This window comes from Crassostrea angulata, chromosome 7, assembly GCF_025612915.1.
Source record: "Crassostrea angulata isolate pt1a10 chromosome 7, ASM2561291v2, whole genome shotgun sequence".
NCBI classification, from domain to species: domain Eukaryota; kingdom Metazoa; phylum Mollusca; class Bivalvia; order Ostreida; family Ostreidae; genus Magallana; species Magallana angulata.
The window spans coordinates 19,360,986-19,382,093 of NC_069117.1; the positions used below are offsets into that span (position 1 = coordinate 19,360,986).

Here is a 21,108-nt window from a genome sequence, read left to right on the forward strand (position 1 = left end):
GCACGCGATTTCTCAGCAATGCCCGGGCCAATCTCCATCAAGATTTCAGATGTGATACATATTGGTCTAAACTTGGTAGAAAAATTTTTGCAGTGATGACGTCACATCTGTTTTTGCGATATTGACGTTATAGTGATTTTTATATGGGTATTTTGTCTGCAGACGTTCTCCTAAAGTATAAAAGATATTAATCTCAAATTTCTACAGTTGGTAAGGAAAGATTGAAGTTTTGCATGGTTGTTGTTTGATATGTCTACTACTAAATGCGCCAAAGCTCGGTAGGGCTTGAAAATTGGGATATGAAATGCGTCGTGAATTTTCGTGCTTTTCTTGTTTATCTCTTTTCTGGAAAATATTTTGTTAAAACATGTAATGTAAAAAAAGTTTAAATTTACAAGACCTTTCAGCTGATATCAAGAAAAAGGGACTGGTCCCTAAAAATAGGGACCTAGAAGGCTCTAAAGTCTTTTATCTATAGCTCTTCACAAAGGGATATTTTGTAATAGATTATAGAAGCAAATATGTTTAACTTAGTTATGAAGCCCAACAAGATGACGATTTCTCATGTGTTACGTAATAAGGGGTTTTTAGGGGGTCAGAAGTCCAAAACTTTGATCCCTTATATCTCAAAAAGGAAAAATATTTTAAAATGCAGTACAGAAGAGGAGATGCTCATAATGATGTACCAAACAATATGCAACCTTCAAACTTTGGTTCAGCGACCCCAATAAGGAAATAAGGGACCGGCCCCTAAAACGTTTTTTCTCAGATATCGCAAGAACGGTGACAAATTTCTAATCTCTTGTTTAATAAAATGTCTTAAGAATTAAATGACCTTTCAGTTGATACGTAAAAAAGGGCCCAGCAGGGTGAGTTATGCAAAGTTTGGTTGAAATAGGCCCAGTAGTTATGGAGAAGATGCTGAAAAGTGAAAAGTTTACGGAGAAACAGACGGACATTCGGACGACAAACCAAATGTGATCAGAGACGCTCATTTGAGCTTTTAGCTCAGGTGAGCTAAAAATCTTATCATTTTGAATATTTTTTTTTACTAAAAATAGGTGTGTGATAAACAAAATGGATCCGGAACACCTAGATTCCTACATTTAGGCAAGAAATTTTTATCATATAAGATGGGCACCCGAGCGAAGAAGAGTTCTTAAAGAATTAGAAAGCATCAAAGATGAAGTTCAACGACAAGCAAAGATTCAGTCCATTGGATCCATCACCTACTCCAGTGTTGGGCTTGTTGGGGGAGAATTAGCCATTGCAGGGATAATCACAGCTCCATTTACATTCGGGATTTCGCTTGGATTAACCGTGGCTGGTATTGCAACGGGTGTGACGTCCGGCATCGCTGGCGTTACTCATGGAGTAGTCAAAATTGGAATAGTTAAAAAACAATGTCATTATGCTAAAACGAGTTTAGAGACCCAAGTTAAGCATTGTGAAGAATTGATGGCTTTGGTAGAAATGCTAAAACGAGACATTGATATGATAAATATATTAATAACTAGACAAAAACGCAAAGGTCTAAAACTAGTCAAACCTGCCATAGGAATCACCAGAAAGGTTGTTGATTTGATTAAGTAGCCAAAAGCAGTCCATCTGTACAACAACAATACAGGCAACGTAAATGAGGCTAGTAATGTGATTGAGATCGGAAAAGTATTAGACAAAATAGTTCCACCGGCTTTCAAAGATGTCTCAAAGGGAGTTACCTTATTATCTACAAAGACATTGGCCGCTCTTGCAGCAATCGGAGTCATTGTTAATTTGGTGTTCTTGATTTCGGACGCATTGGACATATCTAAAATAAATAAAGGAAAAATTTGTTCCGAGGCTGAAAAAGTTCAAAATGTCATTGAACGAATGCAGGGCGAGTATGATGACTATAATTGTTTATTCTCATAAAAACAAGAGGTGTGATGGAAAATGTATTATAGACCAATTTAAAGCAAATTTTATAAAATTAACATGCACAGATCCAATTATTATTTTTAAAGGGGGGGGGGTCCAGGGAATAATTGTATATGTAGGAGGGGATTATGAAGATTTTTTTATCGCAATTTAACTCTGGGAATATAATAAACTTGAATTTTCCAGGGAGTGTCAAAACCTCCCTGTAGATCCGCGCATGGTAAATACACGAAAATATTGAACATTTTACATGTCGAATCTAGAGGGGAGCCGCGGGATTGGGGGTCTGGACCCCCCCCCCCCCCCCTCCTGAAAAATTCAAATTCCTTAAATTTAAATAGTAACATTACCGAAAATAAATTTCGCTTCTACACCCCCCCCCCTGGCAGACATGAATATCACTCCCACACGCCTTTGAAAAACATTTCTGAATCCGTGCATGTTTCAGCTTCAATTAGTATGAACATGTGAATAAGGGTAAGGTATATGTAAAACAAGTGTAACCAAGTACTGTATCATTATTTTTTAAATTAACTACATACCTATTTAAATGGATTGACAATCTATTATCACCAAGCAGTTTGATAATTTTGCTACAAGCTTAGAAAGCATAAAATACTTGGGTAACAAAATTTTCCTCAATTAAATTTCTTCGTCATTAATAACACAATTTTGCTTTCATGATGTATGATTTGTCACATATGTATGTGTAGATGAACTTATTTTTATATCATTAAATGTAACCATACTGATGCCTTAAATGGATTTCTTGAAAGATGTTCGAAATACATGTATATGCATTAAGTGGTTTACATATCTTAGCCATAATTTCATAAAGACTTGTCAAGAAATATCTGTACAAAACTCAGCAATGCCTCCTGACAAATATTATGTCAAAATGGATTGACATTATATTTATTTCACAATAAATATTTCTGAATTTTTTGTTTCAAAAATTAAATTTCATTGCGTAATTGGGCCAAAGCAGTATCTCAATTAACTTCTTTTATAAAAAGTCTCAAATTCATATTGAACATGTCAGAAGTTGTTGATATTCCATAAAACTTTTACAAAATCTCCATTATATTCTTGAAACTCCAAATCAAAGCAAATTAGAAAATCTAAATGTGAATTTAAATGTCCCATTAGCTACAGATAGTTGGATAACCGTATTAAAAAAATATTTCTTATGAAATAATCTAAATGCTAGTAATATTTTCCAAAGATGGCCCAACAATCAGGCCTTATCAACTCTGAAACAAGAAAACGAGAAAATACTAGTAAATGGTTCGAAGGGAGGAATGCCAAAATTTTCCAATTTACAGACCATAAATAAAAGGACGATGTAGGACATGACACAGGAGCATTTTACTGTTTACTTTTAAACTTCTTAATAAAGTGCTAAAAGATCTAAAAGATCTATTGTTAAAAGATGGGCTCTTAATTTAAGTATTTAGGACACATGGCAGAACAAGACCATTCTTGACATTAGAGACCTCCCTCGTCAGTGCTTTATTACGTGTTGCTGAACAAATTTTGACGAAAGGGAATCCAAAACTATATCGTTTGAGGATGACATTTAGGTACTGTACATACTAAGCAGCGTCTTTTTGGCCCACTCCAGGAATGTAGCTAGAGGACAGGCAACCCTTGACTAGATGAATAAAACCTCCTAATTGTGATGCAATGCTGACGATGGCTAGCATTTGCCCAATTGATATGATATTTAGATATTTATGAATAATTTATACTATGTAAAATCTAAAAGTTAAAAGATTACTGAAGTTGAATTGAATAAAATTCCATTTTCATTATTTGTCTTAGCAAATTCTTAGTTTAATCTTTTTTTTTTTCTCATATTTTAGTAGTTTGAATTCTTAAATCTTATGACGACCCCATTATGACATGTTTTGTTTTGATTTATAATCGTTTAGTAAGTTATGATAAAGCGATTAATGATTTATGATTTGTAAAAACAAATTGCTCTTAGTAATTTTCTGTTTTGTTTTGAACAATATTACAAAATTAGTGTTTAATCAAAGGAGTGCAACGTTGATATTGTGAGAGCTCCCATGGCCCAAAATATTTTCTTCTCAAATGACACACATAATCAATGTTGCTCCAGAATACAATCAAAATTTGTTTTGATATACATAAAAATAAGGTAAAAGTTGAAAACATAAAGCCTTTTTTCTCAGTTCAGATATCTCAGACTCTTGGGTTTAAGTTTCATTCCTTTTCGTAAACAGTAGTATCCTAAAAGAGTCCCTGGTAATATTCTTTTCGCTGCAGTATTTACAGGACGGTCAGTGATTCAATCTATTTCATACACATCTACATGTACCTCATTGTCACAAATGTCCTTGGAAGCCACTGTTTTTTAAGACATTTACACTAATTAAGGCAGAATATTTATAAAATATAAACAATCTAGGAAGTCTTACTGGCAATGAACGGGTATTGGAGTATCTAATGTGGTTGAAGATCTTATTTGAACACAATGTAGCGGTGCAGACTATTGCAGACGGTATTTAAATTACTTCAGCGTTTGTCTTTATGAAATATCTTGATCTTATGACAAAGCGAGCATGCAACGGATATCTCAGTTGCTTAATAACATGCTCCTTGTATATTAACAGTTATATTTTAAACATTTTCCTTCATTTTCGCTTAAGGAAACGGAGGTTAAGGTAAGTATATGTAATATACTATCATAGCACGTTGCAAATTTGTTATTTTGATTTCCATAAACAATTTGCTCAAAACAGGATAAAGTTTGATTTTACATACCGGGTATACTATAAATAACTGAGAGTCATGAGTAGCATGTTTTGTTTCATACAAAATCCATGTCGTCTATAACTTTCATTTTCAATTCCTTTTCAATATCGTTACAACTGCTTGGTATATTGCTTCACCAACGTCATAATAAGGTTAATTTGCATGGCGCATCGTGGTGCAGTTGTACCCCCGTATGCGTCAAAAATGTTCATTCAGAAAGATAAATCTGTATTGCCTTTTTATCGTTTTCTTCATACCAAGCTCACCAAAACAACCAAATCTTTCGCATAAGGTAATTCAAAAGGATGATGTGTAGTATGTGTATGTTTCAATACGTTTTCAAGATATCTTAATTCCTGGGATTATGAGGATAAGATCGACTCAAAGAACAAAGAATTGTAAACTGTTACACTTAATGAATTATACATGTATTTTAGGCGTAGGGGTGGCGTCTGTCCAATAGAACCTTAACATTGCTTTATCCATTCATGCATGACCAATTATAAGGTGTTTATTATTACTACAGAGTCAAATTAAGATTTCTTAATGTAATGAAAGTTTATTCACACGAATGGAATGTTACTTGCCTTCAGTACATTTCAATACTCTCACCTAGGATAGGTACATTACAAAGACTCGAACGAGCATTTGACTGTTTACTAGTGCATTTTGACACTTTCCTACCTTTTTTTCAAATTCCTATTCATTTGAATACTTTTTTAAAACAGGTGCGTGTCCAAAAAGTATGGAATGCCTGGATTCCTACGTAAAAGCAAGATATTTTTATCATAAAGAATGGGCTCCCGAGCGTAGAAGAGTTCTCAAAGATCTGGAAAGCATCAGAGATGAAGTTCAACGACAAGCAACGATTCACTCCATTGGATCCATCACTTACTCCAGTGTCGGGCTTGTTGGGGGAGGATTAGCCATCGCAGGAATAATCACAGCTCCATTTACATTCGGGGTTTCTCTTGGATTAACCGTGGCTGGTACTGCAACGGGAGTGGCGTCTGGAGTCGCAGGCGTTACTCACGGAGCAGTCAAAACTGGAAAAGTTAAAACACAGATTAACAATGCCAAAACGAATTTAGAGAACCATGATAAGCATTGTAAAGAGATGACGCGTTTCTTAGAACTGCTTAAAGAGGACATTAAAACGATAAAGGCGAGTATTAAGGATACTAATGAATTAAAAATTCCGTCTTTAGATCAAGATCTAAAACACATCGGAAAGGCTGCTGGAGTTGCTAAAGGAATTGTAAATTTGGTGAACAACTCAAAAGCAGTTAATGTCTACAGAATCACAGGCAACGTAGATGAGGTTGCTAGGGTGATGAGCCTTGGAACAGCATTGGATGACATAATTCCATCAGTATTTAAAGATGTCTCAAAAGGGGTTACCAAAATATCTACAGAGGCATTGAGCGCACTGGCAGCTATCGGAATTGTAATGGATCTGTGGTCCTTGTGTACGAGCACAGCCGAATTGTCCAACTTCCAAAAAGGACAACTGTGCTCCGAGGCAGAGAATCTTCAGAAGGTCATTAAAGAAATGCAACACGAGTATGATGTCTTAACACAATGCTTCTCATGAAACAAAAGTTTGTGCAATGGAAAATATTTTTGGGCCAAATAAACGTGAATTTTATAGATTGAACATACGAATGTTTTGAACATAATTCAACATTAATTAGTAGAAAGTGGTCAGGGAAAAGGCAAAACAAGTGAATAACCGATTACCGTTTATACACGCTTTTTAATTTTATTATTGATTTTTTTTACCTCGCAATTTTAAAAAAGTTGACTTCTAAATGTGATGCTGACAATTGTCAAAGCTTGCTCCAAAGGACATGGCATTTAGATTTTCTATGATTAATTTATACGATCTAAAAATTTTCGAATAAAGGTTAGAGGATTCCTGAAGTTGAATTTTATAAAATTCCTTTATTATTTTTTGAGTAAAAGGACTCTTTCAGCTCTCCGTTTATTTTAGTAGCTTAAATTCTTGAATCTTTTTGTGACCCATTTATGACCCTTTTATCTCAATAAATTGACATTGTATGTATGTGCATATTGACTCATATGTACATAATTTAATTGAAATGTAATCAAATGTATTTGAAACTGAGGCCAAAGTATTCGCAATTTACGCCCTGAGTGAGTTTATATATCTTGGCCATAGTTTTATTGACTTTTAAAAAAATATTCTCTGAAAAACTGCAACTACACATAATATATATCTGCACTAAATTACATGTAGACTGAATTACAAGCGTGAATGGGATTGAGTGTTTTAATATTATTAAATAAAAATTCAATTCTTTTACTCTACATAGTCTTATCAAAATAAATTTGCAACATGGTAATAAAATATGATGCTGATCTCTCTCTCTCTCTCTCTCTCTCTCTCTCTCTCTCTCAAGGTGTCGCAGTTTAACACATCGAAAGGTAAGTACAAAGCTTTCAATAATGCCCCCTGACAATTGTATGCCAAAACATATTTTTATCTCAATAAATGTTCCTGGTTTTATTTTTGTTTAACATAATCTAATTAGATGTATTTATGATAATGCAAATTAAGTTCACTTTTCATATAATTTACTGAGAGGACATGATAAACAATAAACTTTGGCCTACTTTTATCATACTGTAGGTGGTAAAACTCAGGTCTATGATTAGATTACGGAAGCGTATTTTGGCCACACCGGAAACATAGTGGACAGAAAACTCAGGGCTTGCAAAGATGAATAAAAAGATGCCTACTAAATGTGATGCTCACGATGGTTAAAACTTCTCCAAAGAACATGGCATTTAGATGTTTTACGATTAATTTTTACGCTGGAAAATTTTTCTAACAAAGGATCAAGGATTCCTGAAGTTGAATTTTATAAAATTCCATTTTTATTTTTTGAGTAAAAGGCCTATTTTAACTCTCCGTATATTGAAGTAGCTTAAATTCTTGAATCTTTTTACGACCCCATTATAACTCTTGTGTATTAATATGAATAAAATTGAATTTCAAGAATTTAATTTTGTTTTGTGTCATAATTTCTTATATATGATAGAGTGGTTATTAATGAATTATTAAGTAATTTTCTATTTTACATTGAACAGTGTTTTTATTCAACAATTACTGCTTAAGGCACGTATGTTTAATGAAATGAGGGCAATATGGTATTATGAGAGCTCCCTTTGGCCGAATTATCCCCCAGGGCACACATAATCAATGCTGCTCCAGAACAAAATCAAAATTTGCTTTGTTATACACAAAAGGTAAGAAGTTTTAAAAAAAGTTAAAAAATCTCATACTCTTGGATCTAAGTTTCATTCATTCCTTTTCCTTTAAAGAGCCCCTGGTAATTTTTTTTATACTTTCGTTACCTTTATGTACAAATAATATTTAAGGCAGAATAAAATAAAATATCTAGAAAGTGCAACTGGCAGTGAACGGTTATTGGAGTCGCGTATATGTTTGAAGAACTTATTTTCAACACAATGAAGCGATGCACACTATTGCAGAAAGTATTTAAATTTCTCCAGTGTTTGTCTTTTTGAAAAATTGTGATCTAAATACAAAGCGTGCATGCAACGGATATTTCAGTTGCTTGATAACTATACTCCATATACATTCACAGTTTTATCTTAAACATTTTCTTTTATATTCGCTTAGTACATGTATATGTAAAAAAAAATTCTTATAGCACGTTCTAGATTTGTTATTCTGATTTCCACAAATAATTTGTTCGAAATAAAAGCTCGTATATATACTATTAATGATTGAGAGTCATGAGGTATGTATTTTGTTTCATACAAACTCTATGTCGTCTTGAACTTCCCACGCATGCGTCAAAAAATGTTTCATACTGTAAGATGAATCTGTATTGTTTATTCGAATTTTCCACATCAAGCCCATCACAACAACAACCAAATGGTTCGTATAAGGTAATTAAAAAGGATTAGGTGTAGTATTTGCATGTTTCATACGTTTTCAAGATATCTTAATTCCTGGAATTATACGGACGAGATCGACTCAAAGAACAAAAAATTGTTAAACATAATGAAATATACATGTATTTTATGCGTAGGGAGAACTTTGCTTTTCCCCTGGGTAGGATGGGCCCACAATGGGGAGGTCAATTTTATCTAGGAATATATAAAGAAAAAGTCTTTAAAGATCTCAAAAAACCGATTGACCAGAAAAGCTGAAACTTGTGTGTAAGCATCTTTATGTAGGTAGTTTAGAAGTTATAAAAATTATGATCCCCGATTATAGGATGTGGCCATAATTTGGATTTTGTACAATTTACATACGAACATAAAGAGAAAAGTTTTTAATAATCTTCCTTCAGAAAACCATTTGCCTAGGAAAGCTGTACCTTTAGTGAAATCAACCTCTATAGTGTGTGTTAAGATATTTATGGTGCACATTGGAGGATTTTTAATAAAAATACACATACCTGTGAAAGAAGATCTATTGAAATCGATGAAAGGGTGAATTTCCAAGGATTTACCATACATGTTCCTATTTAAAATTCGACCCCATATTGTGGTCCACCTTACCCCTTGGAGATCATGACTTTCATAACTTTGAATCTACACTACCCGAGTTTGGGAAAGGGTTAATTAGCCATTGCAGGGATAATCACAGCTCCATTTACATTCGGGGTTTCGCTTGGATAAATCGTGGCTGGTATTGCAACGGGTGTGACGTCCGGTGTAATGAAGAATAATGACCCCCGTAGAATAATGACCGGGGGTCATTTTTCGACGTAGAATAATGACCCCCTTAGCTGAAGAATAATTGGATTTTTCTGAAGAAAAAAGACCCAGGGGTTATTTTTCTTCATGGTAAACATGAAGAAAAATGACCCCAATAGAAAAATGACCCCCCCCCCCGTTAACATGAATAGAAATTGGTTACACCGTATCCAAGATATGACTTTGAAATTTACGTAATTGTTCACTCTGTTCAACTGATTTTGAAGTTATAAACACCGAATTTGTAAATAAATCGCTGTAGACAGTTTTTCATATCCGTAGCAGGCACACACAAAACACTCTTATATTGCCACAAATTGATTGTTAACAGTTACGTCACTTCTCTCAGCGACATACGGCGGGAAATGACCCAAATAAAGACAGATTCATACACAATGAGGATATTGTGTGATAATTAACGAACGATAATCATGAAAGAGTAATTGTTGTAATAATATAAGCAATATTCACTGGTGAATGAATTGTCAATGATACATGTATATATCTTTATGGAAAAAGACTAAGGGGACAAGTAACGTAGGAATATGAATTCTTCTTATTTACATTTCTTGAGGAAAGTGATTTTTAAAAAATCATTTTGTGTTAGTTTTGTTTTCTTCTACGTGATACATGAACATCAATATTCTAAATATTTGTTGTAATGTTGTATTTGTGATCATGCATAGACTTTATTCTTTTAGAGCAAATGTGTGAAAAGTACCTGACTATAGTAAATCTTAATACATAATAAACACTGATCGATTATAATAAGAAAAGATTGTTTCTAAAAGCGTTGATAAGAGGTTAGGGCCCATGTTAGGGGTTTATATCCCCCTTGATTTTGATCACACAATCTTTATTGTATCCAAAGTTACCAATGCTCATACAAACTATTGCTGCATTAATCATCTTGATATTAAGTAAACTTACTAAAGTATGCCGACGATAAAGTAAAATATATTTTCTGTACGAGTACTCTCAGTACTTTGACGATTTTCCTTATTGGCCGTTAACCGGTAACCTCTACTGGTGTAATGGCTGCTGTCAGTGCCTACTAACTTCAGCTTGGTTATAATGCCCAACAGTGGAGTTAACTTTTCATAATTTTGGTTTCATTAATTCCGCGTGATACCCTTGCATACCAGTGGAAATCCTCAATACAAGTATAATTCATGAACAATAGGAAGAATATAAAAGATGCGACGGCGAAGCGCTAAGATGCGAAGACGAAAGTGCCAAGTTGCGAAGGCGAAGAAGTGATACGTACTACTATCGCTTCTTTGCCTTTGCAACTTCGCACTCTCGCCTTCGAATCTTCGCGCTTTCGCCTTTTTAGTTCACCGAGACTAAGTTAAGTTAAGGGGAGCTTATGCTATACTCCCGGCGTTGGCGTCCGGAGCTGGTTAAAGTTTTTGGTGCAGGTCCTGTATTTAAGCTATTACTACTTCACTTAACCTGAATGGATGGTGAGTCTTATGATACAAATGCACCTGACAGGCATGGATGCTGAATCAGAGCCATAGGTTGGGGATGCTTGAGGAGGTAAAGGTTTTAATTGCTGGTGCCCTCTGATGATGATATCTTAGTTATTACTGGTCCTAACTTCACCAAACTTACATGGATGGTGCATCTTATGATACTGATGCACCTGACAGGCTTGAATGCTGAATCTGAGCCATGATGCTTGATAAATTTATAATGATAAATTATAAATGAAACGCAGAGGTTGCTTCAGATGCAGAGCCTAATGAGCATTATCAAAGATGCTAAAGAAATCTCCTACCTCACTCAAACCTGCTTGATAGATAGATGTAGTTGTTGTTAAATGATATAACATGATTCCTATGATATAGTATTGTATGATATGAAACACTATTGTTTAATAGGATACAATATATTACCATATGTTATATTGTAAAACGTTATATGATACGATATAATATTGTATCGGTTTTTTTAATATTTTATGATATGATATTGCGTCATGATATTGTTCTGTATAGTATTGTATATTATGATACAATATTGTATTATATGATATTGTTTTATTAATAAATTATTAAAACAAATTATACTATTACATATAATATTGCAAAATATAATATTGCATCCTTTGATATAATATTGTATACTCTATGATATTGTATCATACAGTATTGTTTAATGTGATATTGGGTTCTGTAATATAGAATTATATCAAATGAAATTGTATATATGATATTTTAATATTTTAAAATATCGTATCATACGATATTGTATAATGTGATATTGGTTTATATGATATATTATCATATAACATGAAATTGTATTTTATGATGTTGTAATATATATTATTGTATCATATGATACGATATGTATAATATAATTGTATTATATAATATTTTTTTATCCCATGATATTGTATCATTTGATATGATACAATGTCGTATCAAATTATATTGTATCATATAATACAATATCATATTGTTTATCAAATATGATACAGTATTATACAATACAATATCACACTATATTATACAATATAATAACACATGTTTCAATGTTATGATGTATCATTGCAATATGATATTGTCTCATATAATTCTATAGTGTATTATGTTTTATGATATTGTATTATTTGATCAAATACAATAATGTATAACTCAATAAAATGTCAATATCATATCTCACAATTTTTGTACTATATTTTATGGTATTATATGATTTATATTGTAACTAAGATAGGATGCAGATTTTAAATTTATATTATTGTATTGATTAACATATGATCATATGATAATCATACAATTTTTTAACAGATGATATACGATAATGTTTCAAAACAGAATCCATGAATACCCAAGATCATAAATGATGGTTTTCATATAATATGATAAAGGTGGTCCCATAAAGGTGATGCCTCGTCTCGGTGAGCTTTGTAATCTGTGATTACCTATGTTTTATAACTGCGGAGCTCTCTATCGTTTAAGGGTTCCGATGCATATTTTGGAAATTTTATTTTTATAAAATTAATCAAATTAAATTATTCAGGGGGATAGGGTCAGAACCCTCTCTCCCCTTTTACTGCGTAAAATTATTAATATTGAATTTTCCCGGGGGCGGACCCCCTCACCCCTCTAGATCCATGCATGAGCAAGGAGTGTCGCATAATGAAATTATAATGTTACTATGTTTGGTCCACGGTAAACAGACGGCTGGTAAGTGATAGGAGTCTGGAAGTGCATACATGTATGTACACATTATGGTGGACATTAAATTTTGTGTGGAGTATATAATGATTAGCATAGCTAGCACTGATAAACATATATGTCACATGAACACATTAAAATATTTATAAACATTCATAGTAAGCGCGATGGCCTAGCGCATACGTACCAATAATAGCCTGGATTAAATTCTTTGTAATCGACCGAGACTTGCTGAATGCAATAAAAATAGGCGAAGGCGAAAGTGCGAAGATGCGAAGGCCAGAGTGCGAAGTTGGGAAGGAGCGATAGTAGTATCGCTCCTTCGCCTTCGCACTTTAGGCATCACATCTTCGCACTTCGTCGTCGCATCTTCGCACTTTTGCTCCTTCGCCTTCGCACTATCGCCTTTGCAACTTCGCATCTTCGACCTATATTAAGATCGGAGTTGCCCTATCAGAACACCATAGATATATTTGAATGTAATTGTTAAAGGGGCATGGTCACGATTTTGGTCAAATTCTATTTTTCTGTTTTCATTATTTACAATGATTAAGGAGAGCATTTCTACTGATCAAATGAAATTTGAGGATCAGTTGTAAAGTTATAAGCAAGATACCGGGCTCACAATTCTTTGTCATGTAAACAAGGCTCGTGCCCTGTTGTTGTTTACATAGGTTCAATATACCAGTAAAAAATCTTTTTCAAGCTGATTTGTCCATCTTCTTATTCATTTTAAGCATAAATAAACAGTTCCTTACGTTTAACACATTCATTAGGTCTAAAATTAGAATTTTCACTTCAACATTCAAAATATAATGAATGACACTCAAGTTTTGGTTGCCTATTAAAAATGCCTTACTAAAGCATTGTGAACATTAAGATCGAAAATTTTTGTTTGACTAAAATCGTGACCATGCCCGTTTAAGATGACAATCATACCCCGATGCAATACGTCAATGTCTTGTTATAACGGAAGGATTTTTATTTTCTAAGCTATACCCCTTCTTTCACTTTAAGTTTATTTGAATATGAATTATGATTTCTGTTACTTTCTGTAAACTGCAGCAGTAACAATTACAATAGTGTAAAGACTATTTCACAAATACTAAAAAATGTACTGAAAAACTTTAATCTACAAGGGGGTAATTATTCTACAGGGGTCGCTTTTCTTCATGTGGAGGGTGCTCATTTTTATGAAAATGACACTTATTCTTCAGGTAAAGGGGTCATTTTTCTGCGTAGAATAATGACCGGGGGGTCATTATTGTACGTCGAAAAATGACCCCCGGTCATTATTCTACGGGGGTCATTATTCTTCATTACACCGGCATCGCGGACGAATTTAGAGAGTCATTATCACCCCTGCGAATGTTATTGTCATTAAATTTTAAATCACGTGGTTTTATTTGACCCTTTCAGTTTCGCAGTAAAAATCGTGCCTCGTGTTTATAGTCTATTTTATAGAGAATCTAGGTACTTGTAGTCAAATATAAATTCTAGAGGTTTATTGATTTTAAACTTTATCTTCATTAATTGGTGGGTAAAATGTGTCCTAGAAATAAATGTGACAATACAAAAATAGTTCTTTTCTGCTGTTGTGACAATTAACATGCGTAGTAGACATCCCCCCTAAGAATTAATTTTCGATCCGCGCCTGCCCTAGTAATAACACTAATAGTGAAACAGTCTGTACTATTTTATGCAGAATGTTCCTTGAAAATGGCTCGATATACTAAGTTTTTATGCAAAACATTCACCCATTATTTTTTTTAAAAACATGGTATTGCACACCACAAGCATCAAACATGGCTATGAATTTATTAAGCAACTAAATGTTTATATTATCAACCACTCTACACGTGGTTGAACACGAACGATAACTCTGTTTCGAGTATCATCGTTTAATTTAAAAAACCGCTAGATAATGAAATAAGACATACATCTTAAAAGATGTTGATGTTTTAACATAAATCAAAGTAGGATATGATATGAAATTCGACCAGTACTTACGTATTTTGAGAATATTATCCGAACACTTGTACTTCCGCTCGAAATTTCACAGGAACTGAACAAATCTCGGTGAAGTCTCGTGAACTTTCATTCGAGGACCTCTGGATTTATTACATACTTAGCAACGATAAAGAAAACATTCCGAACACATTCGCAGGGGTGATTATAAACATTGTAAAGAGACGATGTGTTTGTTAGAACTGCTAAAACAGGACATTGACAAATTAGATTCATTAAAACTAGTCAAATAGGCGATTGTCTAAAACCAGTCAGACGTGCCACATCCTCACAATGTCAGGGGTCCTGACATTGTGAGGATGGACGTGTCACGGGAGTCATCAAAAAGGTTGTTGATTTAGTTAGCTACTTAAAAGAGGCATATGTGTAGAACAGAACATGCATCGTAAATGAGGCTACTAAGATGCTTAAAATCGGAAAAGTACATGTATTAGAAAAAATAGTTTCACCGGCGTTCAAAGATGTCTCAAAATGAGTTACCTTATTATCTACAAAGACCTGGACCGCTCTGGTAGCCATCGGAGTCATTGATGATTTGGTGTTCTTGATTTTGGACGCAGTGGACTTATCTAAATTAAATAATGGGAATATAATAAACTTGAATTTTCCAGAGGGTGTCTAGACCTCCCTGTAGATCCGCGCATGGTAAATACACGAAAATATTGAACATTTTGCATGCGCGAATCTAGAGGGGAGCCGCAGGATTGGGAGTCTGGACCCCCCCCCCATCCTGAAAAATTCAAATTCCTTGAATTTAAATAGTAACATTACCGAAAATAAGTTTCGCTTCTACACCTCCCCCTGGCAAACATGAATATCACTCCCACACGCCTTTGAAAAAACATTTCTGAATGCACGCATGTTTCAGCTTCAATTAGTATGAACATGTGAATAAGGGTAAGGTATATGTAAAACAAGTGTAACCAAGTACTGTATCATTATTTTTTAAATTAACTACATACCTATTTAAATGGATTGACAATCTATTATCACCTAGCAGTTTGGTGATTTTGCTACAAGCTTAGAAAGCATAAAATATTTAAAGTAACAAAATTTTCCTTAATTAAATTTCTTCATCATTAATAACACAATTTTGCTTTCATGGTGTATGATTTGTCACATATATATGTGTAGATGAACTTATTTTTATATAATTTAGTAAAGATAAATTTAAATGTAACCAAACTGATGCCTTAAATGAATGTCTTTAAAGATGTTCGAAATACATGTATATGCATTAAGTGGTTTACATACAGTACCGATCAGACCCAACCTAACAAAAAGTAAACCCCAACTAAACCCCGGGTTTACTTTCTGGGTTTACTCTGGGTTTACTTCGTGTTTACTAGAGTGGACCCAGAGTAAACCCAGAGTAGACACAGAGAGTAAACCCAGTCAGAAGTATACCCCTGAGAGCAGACGCTAACTGTGTATTCGGAATATACAAAGGGTAGGAATTACAGGGGGTAGGATGGTAAGATGAAATACTGGTCTGCTTCACAATTCAATGCATACAGTTGACCTCAAAAGCAATCACCAAGTAAACCCAATGTAAACCCCGAGTAAACCCAAAGTAAACCCCGAATGGACCCAAGTTTTCAAAAAGTAAACCCAGAGTAAACCCCAAGTAAACCCAAAAAGTAAACCCGGGGTTTAGTTGGGGTTTACTCTGGTGTTAGGTTGGATCTGATCGGTACTATATCTTAACCATAATTTCATAAAGACTTGTCAAGAAATATCTGTACAAAACTCAGCAATGCCTCCTGACAAATGTTATGCCAAAATGGATTGACATTATATTTATTTCACAATAAATATTCCTGAATTTTTTGTTTCAAAAATTAAATTTCATTGCGTAATTGGGCCAAAGCAGTATCTCAATTAACTTCTTTCATAAAAAGTCTCGAATTCATATTAAACATGTCAGAAGTTGTCGATATTCCATAAAACTTTTACAATATCTCCATTATATTCTTGAAACTCCAAATCAAAGCAAATTAGAAAATCTAAATGTGAATTTAAATGTCCCATTAGCTACAGATAGTTGGATAACCGTATTAAAAAACTATTTCTTATGAAATAATCTAAATGCTAGTAATATTTTCCAAAGATGGCCCAACAACCAGGCCTTATCAACTCTGAAACAAGAAAACGAGAAAATACTAGTACATGGTTCGAAGGTAGGAATGCCAAAATTTTCCAATTTACAGACCATAAATAAAAGGACGATGTAGGACATGACACAGGAGCATTTTACTGTTTACTTTTAAACTTCTGAAATAAAGAGCTAGAAGATCTAAAAGATCTATTGTTAAAAGATGGGCTCTTAAATTTCACACATGGCAGAACAAGACCATTCTTGACATTGGAGCACTCCCCCGTCAGTGCTTTATTACGTGTTGCTGAACATATTTTGACGAAAGGGAATCCAAAACTATATGGTTTGAGGATGACATTTAGGTACTGTACATAGTAAGCAGCATCTCTTTGGCCCATTCCAGGAATGTAGCTAGAGGACAGGCAACCCTTGGCTGGATGAATAAAACCTCCTAATTGTGATGCAATGCTGACGATGGCTAGCATTTGCCGAATGGATATAATATTTAGATATTTATGAATAATTTATACTATGTAAAATTTATCTAATAGATCTAAAAGTTGAAAGATTACTGAAGTTGATTTTAATAAAATTCCATTTTCATTATTTGTCTTAGCAAATTCTTAGTTTAATCTTTTTTTTCTCATATTTTAGTAGTTTGAATTCTTAAATCTTATGACGACCCCATTATGACATGTTTTGTTTGGATTTATAATCGTTTAGTTAGTTATGATAAAGCGATTATTGATTTATGATTTGTAAAAACAAATTACTCGTAGTAATTTTCTGTTTTGTTTTGAACAGTATTTATTACACAATCAGTGTTTAATCAAAGGAATGCAACATTGATATTGTGAGAGCTCCTTTGGTCCAAAATATGTTCTTCTCAAGTGGCACACATAATCAATGTTGCTCCAGAATTCAATCAAAATTTGTTTTGTTATACATGAAAATAAGGTAAAAATTAAAAATATAAAGCCTTTTTTCTCAGTTCAGATATCTCAGACTCTTGGGTTTAAGTTATATTCCTTTTCGTAAACAGTATTATCCTAAAAGAGTCCTTGGTAATATTCTTTTCGCTGCAGTATTTACAGGACGGTCAGAGATTCAATCTATTTCATACACAACTACATGTACCTCATTGTCACAAATGTCCTTGGAAGCCACTGTTTTTAAAGACATTTACACTATTTAAGGTAGGATATTAATAAGATATAAACATTTTAGGAAGTCTTACTGGCAATGAACGGGTATTGGAGTATCTAATGTGGTTGAAGATCTTATTTGAACACAACGTAGCGGTGCAGACTATTGCAGACGGTATTTAAATTACTTTAGCGTTTGTTTTTATGAAATGTCTTGATCTTATGACAAAGCGAGCATGCAACGGATATCTCAGTTGCTTAATAACATGGTCCTTGTACATTAACAGTTATATTTTAAACATTTTCCTTCATTTTCGCTTAAAGAAACGGAAGTTAAGGTAAGTATATGTAATCTACTATCATAGCACGTTGCAGATTTGTTGTTTTGATTTCCATTAACAATTTGCTCAAAACAGAATTAAGGGTGGCGTCTGTCCAATAACGTTGCTTTATCCATTCCTGCATGACCAATTATGAGCTGTTTATTATTACTACAGAGTCAAATTGAGATATCTTAATGTAATGAAAGTTTATTCACACGAATAGAATGTTACTTGCCTTCAGTACATTTCAATACTCTCACCTAGGATAAGTATATTACAAGAGTACAAAGACTCAAACGAGCATTTGACTTTTTACTAGTGCATGTTGACACTTCCCTACCTTCTTTTTTTTTAAAATTCTTATAGATGTGAATACTTTTTAAAAACAGGTGCGTGTCCAAAAAGTATGGAATGCCTGGATTCCTACGTAAAAGCAGGATATTTTTATCATAAAGAATGGTTTCCCGAGCGTGGAAGAGTTTTCAAAGATTTGGAAAGCATCAGAGATGAAGTTCAACGACAAGCAACGATTCACTCCATTGGATCCATCACCTTTCCAGTGTCGGGCTTGTTGGGGGAGGATTAGCCATTGAAGGGATAATCACAGCTCCATTTACATTCGGGGTATCTCTTGGATTAACCGTGGCTGGTGTTGCTACGGGAGTGACGTCCGGCGTCGCGGGTGTTACTCATGGTGCGGTCAAATTTGGAATAGTTAAAACACAGATTAACAGTGCCAAAACGAATTTAGAGAACCATGATAAGCATTGTAAAGGGATGAAGAATTTGTTAGAACTGCTGAAACAGGACAATTAAAAAATAAAGGCAAACATCAAGGATTGCAATAGATTAAAAAGTTCTAGTTTTGGCGGAGGTCTGAAACTAGTCGGGGGTGCCACAGGAGTCGCCAAAAGAGTTGAAATTTTGGTGAATAACTCAAAAGCAGTCCATGTGTACAGAATTACAGGAAACGTTGATGAAGTTACTAGGGTGATGAGCATTGGAACAGCCTTAGACGACATAGTTCCATCGGCACTCAAGGATGTCTCAAAAGGGGTTATCAAATTATCTACAGAGGCATTGAGCGTTCTGGCAGCAATCGGAATTGTAATTGACCTGGGGTCCTTGATTTGGAACGCAGTTGACTTGTCCAAATTCAATTAAGGGCAACTGTGCTCCGAGGCAAAGAAATTACAGAAGGTCATCGAACAAATGCAACACGAGTATGATGTCTTAAGAAAATGCTTCTCATAAAACAAAAGTTGCAAAAAATGGTGTAATGGAAAATGTATTTTTTTATTTTGTTTTATGCTGACGACACTGTCATACTAACAGAGTCGGCTCAAGATTTACAACATGCGCTTGACGAATTTTGTATATATTGTAAATACTGGAAACTTACAGTTAATGTGAAAAAAACCAAAGTTATGATATTCTCCAAAGGACCTGCTCCTAAGTGCTCATTTATGTACAATAATGATAAATTAGAAGTAGTTAAAGAGTATAATTACCTAGGAATATTATTTTCCCGATCTGGCTCTTTTTGTAAAGCCAAGAAACACTTGTGTACTCAATCCCAGAAAGCTATGTATGGTATTATTAGAAAAATAAGATATTTTGACATGTCCTTTGATATTCAATTAGACTTATTTGACAATGTTGTTTTACCAGTTTTGCTATACTCTTGTGAAATATGGGGTTACGAAAATATTGATGTTATCGAGCGTGTACATTTAAGGTTTCTTAAACACATACTTAACTTGAAAAGTAGTACCCCCAGTTTTATAGTTTATGGGGAGACAGGTCGTTTTCCATTATATATAACAATTTATACGAGAATGATTGGATTTTGGGCAAAGATGATGTTATGCCAGGAGAATAAGTTATGTAAAACTATGTATATGTATCTTTACAATTGTTACATTAGAGGTGAAATCAATAATAAGTGGCTAGTTTGTATAAAAAACATTCTTGATAGCTGTGGCTTATCCTTTGTATGGCACCAGCAAAATCCTGTTAGCGTAAAATGGTTAGAAAATATTGTCAAACAAAATCTTAAAGATCAATTTGTCCAAAAATGGAATAGTGAATTAGATAGTTCGTCAAAAGGTGCTATATATCGTATTTTTAAATGTAATTTTTGTTGTGAAGACTATAATACTTTCACGAAAATTAAGAAACTTGTTTGTTAAATATAGAACTACAAACCATCACCTCCCTATAGAAATTGGTAGGTGGAACAATACTCCACGTGAAGACTGCAAATGCGGCTTATGTGAAGCCAATCAAATTGGCGATGAATTTCATTATGTTTTAGAATGTAGTGCACTGTCACATGTAAGAAAAAAATTGTTTAGTAATTATTATCTTAAAAACCCAAACATCTTAAAATTTAGAACACTTATGTCATCTTCAAATCATGTAATACTTATGAAAATGTGTACTTTAATTAGAAAAATATTTGATTTCGTCGGTCATCCTACGTAACAACTATAACAAATTCATTGTTTACTTTATTCCGTTTCTTTTTGTAAATCCTGCTTTTCTTATACTTTTGTATATAATTCTTCTGCGCCTCATGTAACATTATATGTTATGAGTGAAAAATAAATGAACTTGAACATGAACTTGACCAAATTAAAGCGAATTTTATAAATTGAACAAGCGAATGTATTGAACATTACAGCATTAACAAGTGAAAAGTGGTCTTATAACATTTATCTAATTTTTATCGAACGATAGTACAATATTTTATTTTACGATAAGCATATAAATCCATCACGGTCTTGAATAGAGCTTTTCTTGACACACAATTGAATACAATTCATTGTTTAAAGATGGGAATGTCAAATGTTCTAATTAAATGT

The 21,108-nt window shown here is 33.6% G+C and overlaps 2 protein-coding genes and 1 pseudogene across 2 annotated transcripts in view; all 3 read left to right on the forward strand.

Annotated features, from left to right (window-relative positions):
- Positions 1–1,077: 1,077 nt before the first annotated feature.
- Positions 1,078–1,914, forward strand: LOC128157018 (apolipoprotein L3-like; annotated as a pseudogene).
- A 2,286-nt stretch (positions 1,915–4,200) lies between these two features.
- Positions 4,201–6,994, forward strand: LOC128156744 (apolipoprotein L2-like). The gene is made up of 2 exons (XM_052819026.1): positions 4,201–4,610; positions 5,430–6,994. The coding sequence occupies exon 2, from the start codon at positions 5,447–5,449 to the stop codon at positions 6,293–6,295; it is 849 nt and encodes a 282-aa protein (XP_052674986.1). The 5' UTR covers positions 4,201–4,610; positions 5,430–5,446; the 3' UTR covers positions 6,296–6,994.
- Positions 6,995–18,123: 11,129 nt separating this feature from the next.
- Positions 18,124–21,108, forward strand: part of LOC128156751 (uncharacterized) — a 36,852-nt gene continuing 33,867 nt past the window's right edge. The window contains 2 exon segments of the mRNA XM_052819036.1: positions 18,124–18,256; positions 18,631–19,471. Of these exon segments, the coding sequence (XP_052674996.1) occupies positions 19,235–19,471 (237 nt within the window). The 5' untranslated portion in view covers positions 18,124–18,256; positions 18,631–19,234.

Bases quoted from the DNA above. Each gene is read 5' to 3' on its own strand.
- LOC128156744 (XM_052819026.1), top strand. From the start codon at position 5,447: ATGGAATGCCTGGATTCCTACGTAAAAGCAAGATATTTTTATCATAAA.